The 11,573-nt window shown below is 49.5% G+C and overlaps 1 protein-coding gene across 5 annotated transcripts in view; it reads left to right on the top strand.

Moving 5' to 3' along the window:
* Positions 1-11,573, top strand: part of KATNIP (katanin interacting protein) — a 169,963-nt gene that overhangs the window by 55,069 nt on the left and 103,321 nt on the right. For 4 of the 5 annotated variants that reach the window (XR_014774823.1, XM_084758619.1, XM_084758617.1 and 1 more), the window contains 2 exons: positions 4,733-4,902; positions 6,425-6,522. Coding sequence is in view for 4 of the 5 variants with exons in the window: in XM_084758619.1 (XP_084614745.1) it covers positions 4,733-4,902; positions 6,425-6,522 (268 nt within the window). In the remaining variant the exon portion in view is untranslated. Of the gene's footprint in view, positions 1-4,732; positions 4,903-6,424; positions 6,523-9,025; positions 9,324-11,573 lie in introns of those variants that run through there. The other variant, XM_084758620.1, reaches the window with a different exon arrangement.

Genomic DNA, 11,573 nt, shown 5'->3' with positions numbered 1-11,573 from the left:
TGTGTGCCACCTGGAATGGCAGGTGTGTGCCACCTGGCTTTTCTTAGATCTGGGTTTTGTAGCTCAGGCCCTCATGGTTGGTGGGAAAACATTACACTGAGTGTCACCCATCCCCATCACCGGCCAACCCCCATGAGGAGACCACAGGTGTGTTCCTGAAGTCTTTCCTGTGACTGTTTTGGCATAATATCCTGACCTCTAGTCCTTGGCATCAGGCGCTGGCTAGTGTTCAGGATTTGCTGATCTCGATACTTACTTTTTTCTTTCTTTTATTGTTTTTGTTTGTTTGGTTTGGTTTTTTGTTTTGTTTTGTTTTTCGAGGTAGGGTTTCCCTGTGTAGCCTTGGCTGTCCTGGACTTGCTTTGTAGACCAGGCTGGTCTCAAACAGAGATCTGCCTGTCTCTGCCTCCTGAGTGCTGGACGATTAAAGCCGTGCGCCACACTGCACCTGCCTATAATACTAACTTTTTTCAAGCCCAGAGTTAATGCATGAGAACTGCTGGAAAGTGCTTTCTCTGAAAAGATCAAATATGCATTGTCTGTGTTTTCCTGTTCCTCCTGAGAAGGGGCTGTGAGTTGCCAGCTTTGTCTGAGTTTGCCAGTCACCATACTGTCTCACAAGATCCAGGAGTGACATGTCTGTTTTAGTGATGACTCTGGAGTTTAAGTACTGAAAGTTTGGATCTCAACCCTGCCACATAGCAGATCCAGGAAGCTTTTGGTCTTCTCCTTGTTTTTCCTATATGGCTGTTGAGGGACACTAAGCATCTTTTGGAGGTGGGGGTTTGAAACAGAGTTTCTCTGCATAACAGAGCCCTGGCTGTCCTGGACTCTCTTTGTAGGCCTTGCTGGCCTTGAACTCACAAATACCCATCAGCCTCTGCCTCCCAAGTGCTGGGATTAAAGGCATGTGCCGCCACCACCACCCAGCTGACACTAAGCATCTTAGTTTGCAGCTCTGTGCTTCTTTTGGTAATTTTGCTATTTCAGCTAGCTCTAGGTGTGTGTGTGTGTGTGTGTGTGTGTGTGTGTGTGTGTGTGTGTGTGCGCGCGCGCGTGCGCACGCACAAGAATGAGTGTGGAGGCCAGAGGACAACCTCCACTTTTGTTCCATGGGCACCATCCTCTTTGTTTTTGAGTCAAAGTCCCTTAACTAGCCTGGAGCATGCTTATTGGCTAGAGTGGCTGGGTGCTGGACATTGAGCCCCAGCATATGCTTGTCTCCTCCTCCTCCTGGCCCTGGACCATCATTCCTGCCTTTGTTTGTTTGTTCTGACTTTTGAGACAAGGTCTCCCTACATAGCTTGGCTAGCCTGGAACTCACAAAGATGCCTCTGTCTCCTGAGTACTAGGATTAAAGGCCTGTGCCACAGAGTCCAAGTATCAAACTCAGGCCTTCACACTTGCAAGGCAAACACTGTGCCAGCTGAGCTGTCCCCAGCCAGGTGTTTTTACTTTTGTTGTTTGTTTCTTTTGAAGCAGGACCTCACTTTTTAACCCAGGCTGGCTTCTAACTCATTTCAACCCTCCTGCTCCCAGAGATGGGATTACCGGCATAACCAACATGCCTGGCAGGAAGGTCTTTTTAAACACAAACACAAGCAGGACGATTGGCAGACCAGCTGATGAAATGCTGGGAACAGAGCTGGCAGGAACCTTATCCTGTTTCTCCCCCGAGCCATGGGTCAACACAGAGTAGTTCTATATTCATGATAACTTCCAAGAGCATGACCTAAAGCCACTGTCTGTAGAGAGAGCTGAGTTTGGCATACAGTGCTCACCTTTTTGTGATGAGTATTATATTAAGAATTTGTTAACTTGGGGCCTAGAGAGACAGCTCAGCATTATGAGCGTTACCTGCTCTTCTAGAGGACCTAGGTTCAATTCCTAGTACCCTATGGAGGCTCACAACCCTCTGTAACTCCAGTTCCAGGGAGCCAATACTCTGCTGACCCCCATAGGCACCAGAAACACATGTGGTGCACAGACGTACATGGAGGCAAAACACTCATACACATAAAACAATAATTTTAATATTTTACTAACTTGCCAGGTACTTAATCACTAAAGGGGAAGCCCACTTGTGGACTTGAGAATCTAATTACTATGATGTGTAAAGGTGTTTATAAAGACTCTAAAAATCGGGCACCTCATAGCTGTGGTTCTGGAGAGGCTAATGAAAATTCTGTACACTCTCTTGAGACAAAAGGTAATGTCTTATGAGCAATGAGCTAAGGACTGTCATGGTTACTTTTAAATTGCTGTGATAAAACACTGTGGCCAAAGCAACTTATAGAAGAAAGCAATTAATTGGGCTTACAGTTTCAGAGGGTAGGAGTCTGTGACCATCATGGCAGGTGAGCATGGTGGCAGGCAGGCAGGCATGTCACTGGAGCAGCAGCTGAGACCTAATACCCTGACGTACAAACAGGAAGCAGAGAGCACAGAGGGAATGGAGGGAGTCTTTTGAAACATGAAAGTCCCTAGGCACACACTTGTCAGACCTTTTCAAACAGCTTTACCAATTGGGGACCAAATATTCAAATATGAGTGCATAGGCGTGTGTGTGTGTGTGTGTGTGTGTGTGTGTGTGTGTGTGTGTGTGTGTGTGTGTGTGTGTGTTCCCATTCAAACCACCACATTCCATTCCCTGGCCCCCATAGGCTCATAACTGTATTATCTATTTCAAAAGTCCCCATAGTCTTTCACAGTGTAAACACAATTTAAAGGTCCAAAAAGTCAGCCTGGTGTGGTGGTACACATCTTAATTCCTAGCCCTCAGGAGACAGAGGCAGGCAGATCCCTGAAGCCAGCCTGGTCTACATAGTGAGTTCCAGGACAGCCAGGGCGGCACAGGAAAACCCTGTCCCAACAAAACAAAAAAGTCCAAAAAATCTCTTCTAAGACTGAGGGCGCCCTCTTCATTGTAATCCCTCATAAAATAAAAAAAGCAAACAAATTACATGCTTCCAACATACGGTGGCACAGAATATACATATTCCAGAATGGAAGAATAAAGACATAGTGAGGAAATACTGGACCAAAGCAAGACTTGAAGCCCAGGAGGGAAAACTCCAAATCTTATAACCCTATGTATGATGTCCCAGAGCTTAGCCGGCTCCACCCTTCCAGCTTTGCCGACTGCAACAAACTCTTTCTTTCAGCAGGTTTCACTTTCTTTGTGCAGCTCTCCCTGGCAGGCATCCCATGGCTCTGGCATCTCCAACATCCTGGAATCTCCAGTGCAGCGCAGGCTTCATTTTCTTGAACAGCCTCTCTGGGCCTCTCTGCTGTGTGCTTTGCCTCTGGGGCTCTCCTAACCTCAGAAGAAGAGCCCTCTTCTCTCTGCTACCCTTCCTGACTCTAAAGCCAGAACCATGTAGTGGACACTGCCAAATTCTGCTGCCTTCCTGGCATGGATCCTGTCCCTTGTCTTGAATGACATTTTCATAAAATCCTTTGTAGTTGCTTTTTAGGTGGGAGAAATCCCTTGGACCTTTTCCTTTCAGAAATTGCAGGACTAGCTGGGTGGGGTATTGCCCTTTACTTCCTGTACTCCATTTTCTATCAATCCTCTTCTTACAGCCTTAAGTAAATGCCTTGGCTCCTACATTAAGTTTCCTGGAGCTCTTTTTCTCCACAAACTGTACATTTTGTATTTCTTTTTTGCCCTTCTTGCTCTTTTACATTACTGCACAAGAGTGATCCTAAAAGCCATGTGACAGGATCAATATCAGGCTGTCTTAAAATCTCCCTGGCCAACAAAATTAGTCCAAATCTTTTACTTTAGCCTCAGGCAGATTCTTAGGACCAGGGCTGTAAGCAGCCACATTCTTTGCCAAAGTAATACAAGAATGGTCCCTAATCCAGTGGATAATATTGTTACTGTCTGAAATCTTGAGCTGGGCCCCCACTTTTCACTCAGCATTAATTTATTCCAAGTTCCTACTAGAGTGGCCCATTAAGCTACCTTACAGCATTCAACTGCTTTCCTGTTCCAAAGGCCCCAAATCTTTCACATTGTTCCATAAACCAGCAGGATCAGGCCTTTCACAGCAATAGCCTGTTCCCTGACACCAGCTTCGGTTTTAGTTACTTTTTATTTATTTGTTTGTTTGTTTATTTATTTATTTGGTTTTTTGAGACAGGGTTTCTCTGTATAGCCCTAGCTGTCATGAACTCACTTTGTAGACCGGGCTGGCCTTGAACTCACAGAAATCCACCTGCCTCTGCCTCCCAAGTACTGGGATTATAGGTGTTTGCCACCATGCCTGTCTTTAGTTACTTTTTTAATGCTGTAATTAAACACCACGAACATAGCAATTTATAAAAGAAAGTATTTAACTGAGCTTACCATTTCAGAGTGATAAGAACCTTTTGCCATCATGGTGGGGAACATGGCAGTGAGCAGGCACACGCTGCACTTGAGCAGGGCTGAGAGCTCGCACCCTGACCCACATCCATGAAGCAGAGGAGCAGCATACTGGGCAAGTGGGAATCTTCTGAAACCTCAAAGGCTGCTCTCAGTGACACACCTCCTCCAACAAGACCATGCTTTCTAATCCTTCCTAAACAGTTCTCCTAACTGGGGACTAAGTATCTAAATACATGAGTCTGTGGAGGCCATCCTCACCTAACTCCATCTCCTTGCCAAAGCAGCTTACTGCTGGCCTTGGGGACATGGAGGCTCAGGTACTGCTGGGATCCAGGCTGGTGATCTTTTCTCTTCCAGGATATTAAAGCATTTGAAAGCCAAGGACCCCGTGCAGCTGAGGCTGGAGCACTTGGAGCAGGGTTTCTCTGTCTATGTCAATGGAGCCAATTCAGAGCTGAAGACATCCCCACGGAAAGCTGTGCACACAGACTTCTCGAGAAGTGCCTCACAGGCTGAGGGGTCCCAAGGTGAGTGCAGACTCTCCCAGGCAGCCCAGGCAGCAGTATGCTTACTTTAAAATTAAGGGATGAGATGTAGCTTAGAGGTAGAGCACCTGCCTAACATAAGCAAAGGCCTGGGTTCAAGTCCCCAGCACTGCAAAAGAAAATTAATTAAAGAGATAAGTTAGAGACTTTGGAATCATCCTGTATGTATGAGTTCACCAGCAAATGAGTTAACGGTACTCACCTGGCCAGAGAGAGCCCAAGAGCAAGGAAGGTAAACACTCTTTAAGGTGCTAGGGATGGAGCCCAGAGCCTCGCACGTGCTAAGAGAGCACTCCAAGCTTATATCCTCTTTACTCCTTTTCAAACTAGATTTGGTCTCCGTGCCCAAAACCAAAGGCAGCTAGAGCAAGAAATTTCTAGTTTTTACATTGCCTGGGGCTCTAATGCCTGTGATTTTAAGGGCAATTTTAAATAATAGCTGATATGCACATATTAACTTTAATTCCTAACACCTGTGAAATATTTGATTCTACTATTCATTTTTCCATTTAGCTAATCCAGCCCCTTCATGCTTTAAAGGGATTTCATGTGTCCTCCGAGAGCCTGTGAGTGATGGAGAAGTTCTCCACCTCGCCTGTCCAGTGGGCGAACTGGAGGTGATTTGGTAATGAGTGGGCAGAATGGTGAACGTTGGGAGCCGGCTTCAGGCTGGCTGTGTGGCTCTGAGGAATCTACTTGGTCTCTCTGTATTCTTACAGTTCATTGCCTCATAGGTATGGGAAGCTTCCAAGCCGTTATATATACTGGAAAAGTTAAAACAACAACAAAGGGACAAGAGGAGAAAGTGATACCCCACGATATTCCCCTAGAGAGCCACTGCGGTCTTTTAAGTGCAGTTTACCAGGAGCGTTGTAACCCCTGTGGCGAGGAGGGAATGGCATCGCCCCTTTAGCGCTCACTGTAGGCATGCTGCTAGTTGGCAGAATTAGGAGGAACTGAAAACAGGATTATCTTGTTTCGTTTTGGTCTTTTGTTTGTTTGTTTTGTTTTTCGAGACAGGGTTTTTCTGTATAGCCTTGACTGTCCTGGACTGACTTTGTAGACCAGGCTGGCTTTGAACTCACAGAGATCTGCCTGCCTCTGCCTCCCTGAGTGCTGGGATTACAGGGGTGCAGCACTGTGCCTGGCTGAAAACACGATTATCTTGTGTCCCCAGCAGTATATTCATTTATTCCTCAAATAGCCCCATCTACCACCCTGTTTTACACATGGTGGCCTGCTGTCGGAGCTACACCCTACATCTATGTTTTGGTAATGGCTACCTGATTTGGCAGTGGCTATGCCATTTTGTGGGCATTCTGTGACTCTTACACTTTCTGCTAGGCACTGGCTTGTTCGGGGCTTACTTCAGCAGGAGGTTGCGTTTCTCATATGCATGACCTTGAGCAGCTAGATGGACTGATGCAGATGCAGGCTTCGGGAGAGCCACCAGTGTGAACTTGTCTTCCGTGTCTCACCAGCCCTTTCTCTGTCTCTGCCGCAGATTATGGACGAAGAACCCTGTTCCGAGAAGCTGAAGAAGTCTTAAGACGCAGCTCAAGGACAGCACCAGGAAAAGTCCAGCGCCGAGGATGGCACCAGGTCTGGAAACAGGGGCAGAGCCAGGACCATGGCGCCAGCACTTGCATTAGGATGAGGAGGAGGCTTGTTGAGTGTTTAGGTGCCTGTGGGCTTGGTGACTGTGCTGGGCCCTGTAGGGCACCTTGTCTGCATGGACCGGCTTCTGGGGTACCTGCCTGGCATCCCCAGAGCCCACAGGGGAGTGCAGTAAGAGCAGACTCCTGCTCTTCCATCGGGGCTCATTTATGCACTAGCTTTTTATTGAATACCTGCTATGTGCTTTGCATGGGCAGAGCTAAAGCAAGCGATCAGGCCAGAACCCTGCCCTGGTGAACTGAGGTGCCTGTTTAGGTGGCTGCCATTGTTGCTGAGGCACAGCCTGCATTTCTGAGTCCTGCCCCTGAGTCCCAGCTCTGCCTCAGCTACACACAACCCCTCTGCTGTGCACTCACAGCACACCTGGAGCCCTCTTTTTCAGGAGCAGAGGAGACAGATGCTTAGAAAAATTCAGGGACCTGCTCAAGGTTATGGCTAAGAAGTGGCAGAATCTTGACTTAGAACCAAGTCTTTGGCTCTGAGTTCCATTTTCTTGCCCCACTAGGCCTTGCTATGGTCCCCGGCTAGCTTCCCTTGGGATGGTTCTGGCTATGTATGGAGCAGCCTAAAGTACCCCAACGGCACTCTATGCCATGTATGTACTGCTGTTGAGCCATGGAGCTTAGCTCCTGTTGCACCTTATCCAACACAGATCGGGAGGCTTAGGCAGGGTAATTGTCATTAATCTGTGGGGGGGGTGGGGGGGAGGAGGAGGAGGCAGTGGGGATGAGGGGGGGAATTGGATGCTGCATTTTACAGTAGGCTGCAGTAAAGGCATATGTGCTTCTACCTGGCGTGTCTTCACAGCCCCCAATTGGTTGATGTGTGTCCTCATAGTGCTGCCGTAGAAACCGAGGCCCAGAGAGCCAAAAGCACTTGTTCAGGGTCACATGCCCCCTAAGGGAAGAAGCTGGGTTGGGGTATAGATTGGGCCTGTTGCTGCAGGCTCACGCTGTGCTCATTGGAAACAGTTGTGCCTGCTGTAGGTGGGATCTGAAGAGCAGACGCACAGGGCACCAGCCCAGGCACTTGTGTCTGTTCCCAGCCATGGATGTTAATTCTTATTAATGAGGCTTTTCTTGCCTAACTCACTCCACACAGCTCTTCCGCTTGTTTGGAGTGCTTCCTATTATCACAAGTCACATTTGTGTCTTAGGCTGTGACTTAATGGCTGGCCCCAGAGTCTGTGCAACTTAAAAGACTTGGCCTGAGATTAATTAGCATCCCTCCCCTCTCTCCTGTGGCTCCCCACTTCACAAGACTTAATCAGAGCTAATTTCCCCTCGCCTCCCAAAGCCGCGCTGCTATAATTGCCCTTCTGCACTGCGGCAGTCAGGGGTCACTCTGTGCCTAACAATAGGGACCACTGTTGGCGTAGAAAGCTGGCCAGGCTGAGTGGTGCATGTGGAGTCCTGGGGCTGCTGCGGAGCTGGGCAGGCTTGGAGGGGGCCTCAGCCGCCATTGCACAAGCGTCTGTCCTGGTCTGACAGGAGAGCCGCTGCTCAGGACAACTGGGCAAGTGGGAGCACAGCCTCAGGGAGGCCAAGACAGATCCCGGTCTGTGCTCCAGCCACTGTTGCCTTCAGGACAGTGCTCAGAAATAGCAGTGACTCACCCCTCTCCTCCCTGTCTGAGGCGATGTGATTGGCTGGACCTCCTTTGCCCACAGACCCTGAGCCATGGGGCGCTGCAGTGCCAGGCCACTGAGGTACCTTGGCAGAGCAGAAGTCATGCCATCATTTGGCTCATGCACTTTTCCTTCTACCATACTTCCTGTCCCCACCTGGCATTTGAACTTGTGGCTCCTGGGAACGGAAGAGAATGGGCTTTGGTGTGTCTTGGAGGTAATGGATCTCTCTGAGCTTTGCCGTTATTAGTATCACAGCCTCCCGGTCTGTTGGGAATGCTTGTGTGCAGCGTCTCAGGCTGTCAATAGCAGCGTGCGTCTTCACTGGGTGCTCCTGGCAGCAGGTCGTGAGGCTAGGATGAGGTAGTGCTTGCCGCTCTCTGGTTATACCGCTCCTCCTCTTGGTGCCTGCTTTTTCACCCAGAAGATGGTTGACAGGGTACCTGCCTCAGAATGCAGCTAATGAGGATCACCCGGCCAGTGTGTGTGGCAGCCCTGCCAGGCCTGGCACAGAGATGGTAAATTGGTTGAGTTGGTCGTCGGTCAGATTGACGGAAGGCAGGTGTTGAGGGTTCCTCAGTCTGGAGGTCTCCAGGCTCTTCATTCTCTCATTTCTATTTATATATTTATTTTATTTGGGGGGCATGCATGTGTGCCAGGGCCAGAAGGCGGCATCGGTATACTCTTCTATTACTCTCTGCCTATCCCATTGAGGCAGAGTCTTTCTTTAAATGAACCTGGGGCTTGCGTTTTCTCACCTAGGGATCCTCAGAGCTGGAAGATGCTAACACAGTTCCACCATATTCCACTGTGCCTTTGCTCAGGGGGGCCGTCTTGTTCCATGGTGCTAGATTCCTGGCTCTAGTCCTCGTGACTTCACAGTAGTCTCCCTTGACTGCTGAGTTGTCTCTTCCTCCGCCTCATTCTCTTATCTGACCTCACTCCCTCTGTTCAGTCCTGGCCATTTGTGGAGCACCTCGAAGTTTGGATCCTTCCTGCTGGGCTGTGAGCTGCAAGTGAAGCAGGCGAGCCCTGCTGCCCTGAAGCCCCTGGGATGAGAGTTGGGGCCAGGCCAGGCCAGGCCAGCAGCAACGAGCAGGTAGATTGTAATGCTATAAAGGAGAGCCATACAGGAGGGACAGTGGCGGCAGCAGAGGTGCCCAAGGCCCCTGGAGCAGACTCGAGTGTGAGGACCTGTGGTCTCCCTGCACAGAGTGTGATGGAAAGGCATTAGCAGTGATCAGTGAATGGTGGTGGAGAGGAAGCACTGGGGTCAGTCACACAGGCCGAGGAGTCTGGACAGCAGACTGAGTGGAAGGGCTCCCTGGAAGCACCAAGCTGGGGGAAGCTGCCTTTGGAAAGCTCATGGCTGCTGTGTGCAGACAGGACCATCCTAACTACCCCCACAACTGCCCGCACCCCAGGGCTTGCAGGAACTCCAGGGCTTTGTTCTTCAGTCCACACAGCTCCTCCGCCACTTCCCACAGCCCCACGCTAAGTCCTGTCCTCGGGCTCCACTGCACCCCTCCAGGCCAGTGTCTCACGCCTGAACTGGCTAAAACTTCTAAGAGAAACTATATAACTGTCTCAGCTGTTCTGTGTTACTCTGTATTGTCATAGTTGACCTTGGTGTGGGCTGTGACTCAAGGTCACCTGATGCTAATCCTGCCTGGCCTCCTTCAACAGCCTTAGGTGTGTGTGTGTGTGTGTGTGTGTGTGTGTGTGTGCGTGTGTGTGTCTGTCTGTCTGTCTGTGTGTGTGTGTGTCTGTGTGTGTGTGTCTGTGTGTGTGTGTGTCTGTGTGTCTGTGTGTGTGTCTGTGTGTGTGAGAGAGAGAGAGAGAGACAGAGACAGAGACAGACAGAGAGATAGATAGACAGAGACAGAGACAGATAGAGACAGAGACAGACAGAGACAGAGATTACAACTCACTGTTTAGGTTGCCTGACTTGGGCAGTATAGCCTTGGTGTGCCAGCTACATTGTTATCTGTCACCAGGATAAGAAACTCACTGACACCCTTTGGTCCTAAAAAGCGGAGTTAGGTGAAAAGTGTCTCCAAGGTAGAAAGTCCCAGAGGCAGAAGAGGGAGGGGACAGTCTCTGTCCTCTTGCTTCTGGAGTTTTAAATTTTTAAGTCTCTGTGTAGCTCTGGCTGTCCTGGAACTTGCTCTGTAGCCAGACTGGCCTCAAACTCAGAGACCCACCTGCCTCTGCCTCCCTGAGTGCTTGGATTAAAGGCATACATTACCACCACTGCCTAGCCCTTTGCTTGCTTTTTTTTTTTTTAACTGAAACAAGGTCTCATATAGCCGGAGCTGACCTTGAACTCACTATGTAGCTGGGGCTACCCTTTAACTCTTCCCCCCCCCCCAATGGTTTTTCGAGACAGGATTTCTCCGTGTAGCCTTGGCTGTCCTGGACTCACTCTGTAGACCAGGCTGGCCTCAAACTCACAGAGATCCTCCAGCTTTTGCCTGCCCCAGTGCTGGGATTACAGGCGTGCACTACTGGACCTGGCTACCCTTGAAGTCTTGATCCTCCTGTACACAACTCTCTCATGCTGGGATTACAGGCTTGGTCCACCGTGCCCATCTGTTTCCACCTTTGTGACTGGGCTCCACTGTCTTTGTGGGTAACCGGGGGAGAGCAAGTGATTAAGGTAGCAGGGTCCCCAGTAGCCAGTGTCTAATTCTTTTTGTTTTGTTTTGTTTTTTTGTGTTTTGTGTTTTGTTTTTGGGTTTTTGAGACAGGGTTTCTCTGTGTATCCTTGGTTGTCCTGGACTCACTTTGTACACCAGGTTGGCCTGGAACTCACAGAGATCCACCTTTCTCTGCCTCCTGAGTGCTGGGATTAAAGGCGTGCGCCACCACCGCAGCTGGTGGCTAATCCTTAAAAGCTACCCCACCAGGACTGGGACTATGGTACTGTCCCACTTTCAGGGGTTCCCTTGTACTGCAGGACCCACTGTGAAGGGCCAGTGAGATCACACTATCACTGTTGCTGATCATGAGCCGGTCAGCAGGGTTGGGAGCTTTAGAGGTTGACGGAATGAATGCAGCAGGCTCCCAAGCCACCAACTTCCCTGTGGAGCAGCCTGCAGGTGATATCTGGGCATCTGTCCCTGCTGGCCTCTCCCTTGCTGCTTCTGGGCCTTAGATATCTCTGCCGCCATCAGTGGATTAAGATTTATGGCTTCCTCAGCCTTGTAATACTTGGGTAGACAGTGGCCTAATCAACAGAGCCGCCGTTTACCAAAATGCTGTCAGCTTTGATGAACGTCACTGGCTCTCAGCATTAAATCGGTGGTGAAGGGATTGGCCTTCCAGCGATTTACTGTGGGCTAGACTT

Source organism: Acomys minous (assembly GCF_964271855.1).
Source record: "Acomys minous genome assembly, chromosome: 2".
Taxonomy (NCBI): domain Eukaryota; kingdom Metazoa; phylum Chordata; class Mammalia; order Rodentia; family Muridae; genus Acomys; species Acomys minous.
The sequence above is the reverse complement of the archived record's forward strand: the minus strand, read 5'-3'. Positions and strand labels throughout refer to the sequence as shown.